General features: G+C 46.9%; 1 protein-coding gene across 1 annotated transcript in view; it reads left to right on the forward strand.

Annotated features, from left to right (window-relative positions):
- GRAMD2B (GRAM domain containing 2B) overlaps positions 1 to 6,000 on the forward strand; it is a 112,730-nt gene that overhangs the window by 87,081 nt on the left and 19,649 nt on the right. The window contains exons 2-3 of the mRNA XM_040444724.1: positions 364 to 483; positions 3,923 to 4,054. Of these exons, the coding sequence (XP_040300658.1) occupies positions 364 to 483; positions 3,923 to 4,054 (252 nt within the window). The remainder of the gene's footprint in view (positions 1 to 363; positions 484 to 3,922; positions 4,055 to 6,000) is intronic.

Here is a 6,000-nt window from a genome sequence, read left to right on the forward strand (position 1 = left end):
TGTGCACATGTGTGCAGGGGCCCTCCCAGACTCCAGGTGATCTGTCGCCTCAGCATGCTAGCCGGGCAGAGCTGGGCAGCGTGGGGCCCTCTTGCGCACGCCCGGCAGCCACCAAGTCCCCACAAAGTCGGATGTTTACCTGCAGCAGCAGGCAGGACCTGGAGCTCCTGCCCTTGAGGCACCAGCTGAGAGGCTTCAGAACGGAGATCTGGAAAGCGCACAGCTGTCCACGCTGACTTCAGCCTGTTGTGGGGCTTGAACATCATTCCCCTCTCCAGAAAGCAAGGTTTTCTCATCGTTTTTCCTTCCACATGTCCCCCTTCCCCGGATGTCTAAGGTGAAGCGTTTTTCTCTCTTCTCCAGCTCAGAGGCTGAGAATGGTTTGGAGGAGAAAAAGAAGATCTGCAGGTCGCCAACAGCCCAGTCCCCTACCCCGTCCTGCGAGGCTGAGTCCCCAGACCAGAAGAGAATCATTTCCTTGCGGTGAGTGTCCTCACGTTGACTCTTGGTTCTTTGGGGCCTTTGGGGAGGAGGGGTGGCTGGGAGGAGCTGATGTTTCTAGTTCAATGGCAGTTGTCACAAGTGAGGATCCACTGTAACCAGATAACCCCCTGAGAAAGAAGTGGGGTGGTTTTCCTCAATCTCGGCACGGATGTGTGCCTTCCTTTCTCATCCCTTTCTGGCAGCTTACTTTCTCCTTCCTGCCCCAACCTACTGCAGAACACCTGCCCCTCTCTTCAAGGACTGATCTCGCTGAGTGATAAAGCCGGGATAGCCCATTGCCTGGCATAGGTTGATACGGCACCTGGAAAGGCTGGCCGGGGTGCTGGTGCGGCCCGCCCAGGTTGGAGTATCTGCTCTGCCTGTGCGTGTGCACACCTGTCTCGCTTTCCTGGCAGCCACGAAAAAGCGGAGGGGGAGCCCTGCCTGGGATCCCCGGACAGGGTATGCATGTCCGTTTCTTGGGGCCGGTGCTGGTGGGTCCAGCGTCAGTTTGGTCGTGAGCCTAGAAGGGAACAGGCAGTTTTGAGATGAGGCGCGGTCCCTGTCACTCTGAGAGACTCTTCGTTACATGCTTTTTCTCACATGCAAGGAAGAAGTAGGAGCTCAGAGTTGTTTTTGTGCCCTCAATCAGAGAATGATCATTTCAGTGGTCAGTTACGGTGCATGTAGCCAGGGGTCTGTACTGAGTGGTGGAGCGATTGCTCATGTCTCTGTTACTGGAACTGTCAGAACTGTACCTTCTGGGTCTTCGGGCCTCTGCTAAAGGATAATTAAATAACTCCTGCCTTTCCCTTCCTTCCTGGCTACACAGCCCATTCCCTCTCTCCACATCCTTCCTTCACTCAAGACCAAGCCTAAGTCTTCTCTCTCCCCCACATTTTTCTTTCCTGCCCCTTCCACGTCTCTCTTCATCAGCTCTGCATGGCTGTTTGGACACATCTCACTTTCAGCGCTTCTTTCCATAGCTGTTTGCTGTCAGAGCACCTTGCCTCACTCAGCAAATGAGGCTCGGGCAAACGCACAAAGCATGTCGTTTCTTGTATCTCTCACCATTATTGACTGGCTCCAGCAGGCGCTTTAAAAACACTGTGGCTTTTTCTCTGCCTCCCCCAGGCTTTGGGTGAGAATAATACACTCATCATGAGGGCATGTCTGTCAAATGGTGTGGGTGTGTCATCTGTGCAGTTGCAAAGAGCCCCACGCTTGATGTAATGCTCTGCTCTCGCTGTCTGGAAATTCCTAATTCTTGAATAAGAGGCCCTACATTTTCATTCTGCACTCGACTTCCGGTCCTGCGCATAGTGACCTGTGAGGTGAGAGAGTAACAGGGTAGACACAAAGATACCAATGCCATATAAATAAGCGCCCCTTCCACCCCTTCCCCAGAGACCAGTGCTGTGCACACAAGCCCCTTCTGCTTGCGCCTCTTGAGTTCGTCAGGGATACATCGGCCTTGCCTGTCAGAATTTGCTCACAGTCGTTCAAAAGGTCTGATCGTTGCCTTGATGATTCCATTAACATTTACTAGTGTGAATCAGTCGAGGTAATTAATTCGGATTAGTGGATGGTATACTAATAGGTAAATTGCCATTTGTAAAAATTATTTTTGACTACAAATGTTTACTCATAATTTCAAAAAAAAAAAGTAATCCCTAGAATTCCAAAGTCATTTGTATCTGCAAATAGGTTCAGTGGCCAGTAGCTAAATCCAAATCTGACACCTGGAATCAATGAGAGGTATTTCACCTGTGGTTAGAGCATCATGGACCCAAACTGTTGTGGCTGGCAGCAGCTTGGAATATCATTTGGCCCATCTTTTCAGGGCTGAGAAACCCAGAGTCTGAAGTCTTCAACATTTTTTATTTATTTTTGGGACAGAGAGAGACAGAGCATGAACGGGGGAGGGGCAGAGAGAGAGGGAGACACAGAATCGGAAACAGGCTCCAGGCTCCGAGCCATCAGCCCAGAGCCTGATGCGGGGCTCGAACTCACGGACCGCAAGATCGTGACCTGGCTGAAGTCGGACGCTTAACCGACTGCGCCACCCAGGCGCCCCGAGTCTGAAGTCTTAACTGCAGTCATTTCTGTCTCTCAGTCACACCCTTGTACCACCTGAATTACTCAAGATTCTTAACTCCGCTTTGAACCAAATACTCATTTTTAAAAAAAAAAATTTTTTTAACATTTATTTATTTTTGAGACAGAGAGAGACAGAGCATGAATGGGGGAGGGTCAGAGAGAGAGGGAGACACAGAATCTGAAACAGGCTCCAGGCTCTGAGCCGTCAGCACAGAGCCCGACGCGGGGTTGGAACTCACGGACCGTGAGATCCTGACCTGAGCCGAAGTCGGACGCTCAACCGACTGAGCCACCCAGGCGCCCCGAACCAAATACTCATTTTAACTGAGCCTCTTTCTAAGGAATCATACTGTAGGATCATGGATTTCATGTGCCATTTTTCCCCAAAATGAAAAAAAAATACATACTTGTATCATAAAAGTTGTTTTTATATACATCTCTGAAAACCATACATGCATTCCACTTGAGAATGATTCTGTTTGTCTGTCAGGTTGAAGATATGTGCAAATTCACACACCTACTCAAATGAAGAGCCAGGACTAGAATCACCTTAGAAACAAATACTGGAGCTCTGACCTCTGTCCTCAGTAGAACAAAGGAAAACTTGACTTTCCAACGTGGTCTTCATTTTTATCCTGATTTCACTTCTACTGTTTTCCCACTCTGGGATGTTTTGTTTCTCTTTTCCTTATACCCAACTCCTGCTTATCCTCTGAGGCCCAGTGTATTAAACCTACGTTGTGCTGTCGATCTCCTCTTACCTCCTTCTGAACTTAGGGTGTCTATACCTCCTCCTAATAGCTGTGCTATGTATTATTATTGGGTGCTACGTCTTGTACTGCCTTAGAAAAAAGATGTTGGATGCATTCACAGGCTTCTTAAGGAAAAAGACCGTCTTGTGTCCCTCTAGGCCTTTAATACAATGCCCTACTCATTTAACCCATGTTAAATATTAATAGAATTCTGAAATGAAAATATTCTTTGATCGAATTATAGCTGCAGTTTTGTTTAATAATTTGCCTACAGTACTTTTACTGCTTAAAATCCTTTGAGATGGTATAATTACCTTCACAATTCAGTTTGTATTTCTCCCTTCTAGAAGTCTGCATTTCTGCAGATTGAGGTTGTGGCCCTGTGAAACCATCCCAGTCTCCCACACACTGTGCTGTGTAAATGCTCTTAGAGTATTAGGAGTGATCACTGGTGTCCAGAAAAACAAAACAAAACAAATGTCAGGTTTTCTTGTGAGATGGCATGCTAATCAAGATTTATTACAATAGGATTAATGAGTAGCATTAAACAATTCATCTTACAGACTCCCTGGGTTCTCTTTGCTCAGGTCAAAATCCAGTTTTGATGGTGCCTCTTTAGCAAGTGATAAGAACGACTGTAAAACAGAAAGCAAAAATGAATCTAAGATGGACAGGAAGAAGTCTTCGTCTTCCAGCCAGGTAACTTGGGAATGCGGACTGCACTGATCAGAGGATGGGGGGACCCCTAGAGCCAAGGGAAAGGAAGGACCCAAATGTGTATCTTCCTGCCATTCACGACTCTCGTAGGCAGATAGTAGAGAATCTGGAACACAGAACAGGATGCAGATCCTTCGGCCGACTATTAATCAGTTTCATATTTCCCCACTGACCTTCCAGTATATCCCGGGTGGCGGTGAGTTGCATACCGTGACCCCTAACTCTGACAAGTGCCCCAAGAGCAGGGACCTATGTGGTCATGTGGTGGTCTAAAAACCAGCCAAGATAATTAGCTCGCCTAACGATTAAGAGAGTTGTGATGTCCTTGCATCAAAATGAAAGAGTGTGATACAGCACCTGTGTGAATGGAAGGCAACCCAGCTTCCCACTGAAGAGGAAAACCTGTGGACCATCACGATTCTCCTCCAGAAGCAGTTCAGTTCCGCTCTAAAACCCACCCTGATAGGTAACTAAGCCCAGTCCTGTGTCATGGAGTGTGGCATACTTACTGGGACCAGTAGTTTGAGGTTGTTTTTTAACACTCCCCCCCCACCCCCCGCTAAATACTCGAATATGTGTTTCCTAAGAAGGAGAACAGAAAACCCATTGGCACACACAAGAAATTTAACTGAATAGTAAATACACAAAAATATTACTCCTATAAAATCCATTTCAGAATTCCACAGTCTTCCAGTAGTCATTGCCTGCATCAATGTTTTTTGCCCCCCCCACCCAAATGAATCCAGTCAGGAGCCAAATAATGGATTTATCTGTCCCTTTTTTTTTTTATTTTTTAATGTTTTTATTTATTTTTGAGACAGAGAGAGACAGAGCATGAGCAGGGGAGGGGCAGAGAGAGAGGGAGACACAGAATCTGAAGCAGGCTCCAGGCTCCGAGCTGTCAGCACAGAGCCTGACGCGGGGCTCGAACTCACAGACCGTGAGATCATGACCTGAGCCCAACCGACCGAGCCATCCAGGCACCCCTATCTGTCCCTTTTAATGTACATCATTTCCACTGGCTTTTTTTTTTCTTTCTTTTTTTTTTTTTTTTTTTTTTTTCCGTTTATTACATTCACATTTGTGAAGACTTCATGTTCCAGGTTGTTTTTTGGATTTTTTGGCTCAGGTTATTTTTCTTAAACGCTTTCATTTTTGAGACAGACAGATCGCAAGCAAGGGAGGGGCAGAAAGAGAGGGAGACACAGAATCCGAAGCAGGCTCCAGGCTCTGAGCTGTCAGCACAGAGCCCAACAGAGGGCTCAAATCCACGAACTAGGAGATAATGACCTTAGCAGAAGTCGAACAAATAACCACCTGAGCCACCCAGGCGCCCCTTGGCCCAGGTTACTTTTAAATCAACTCATGCAACCAATACTCACTGTAGCCATTAAAAAAGAAAAAAAGAATCTCCGGAAAGCCTCCTTGGAATACCTCGCTTTAATCCGGGTAACTTTCTGGATGCAAAATGTACTTTTAGGAAGCAGCATGAGATAACCTACTTTACATGAGGCGTTTATAAAATAGCTGACTTGTGGGGCCCCATCAATCGCCTGTAGGACCTTTCTAAAGCTCTTCCTTATGGCAATCTTGGGCCAGTTCTGCGTGGTTTGGCATGAAGGGCCTGCTTGTACTGTCTGTTCTGCTCATAAGACTTTTTTTTTTTATCAAAAGCATCCTGTCAGAGAGCGCCTGAGTGGCTCAGTCAGTTAAGTGTCCGACTTAATTTCGGCTCAGGTCATGATCTCAGAATTTGTGAGTTCAAGCCCCGCGCTGGGCTCTGTACTGACAACATAGAGCCTGCTAGGGATTCTCTCTCTCCCTGTGTCTCTGCCCCTCCCCTGCTCATGCTCTCTGTCTCTCTCTCAAAATAAATAAATACACATTAAAAAAAAAAATCATGTCAGGCAGACGTCCTGTGGAAGGAGGACCAGTTCTGCCTCTTAGT

Source organism: Herpailurus yagouaroundi, unplaced genomic scaffold, assembly GCF_014898765.1.
Source record: "Herpailurus yagouaroundi ecotype Mexico unplaced genomic scaffold, PumYag 192, whole genome shotgun sequence".
Lineage (NCBI taxonomy): Eukaryota > Metazoa > Chordata > Mammalia > Carnivora > Felidae > Herpailurus > Herpailurus yagouaroundi.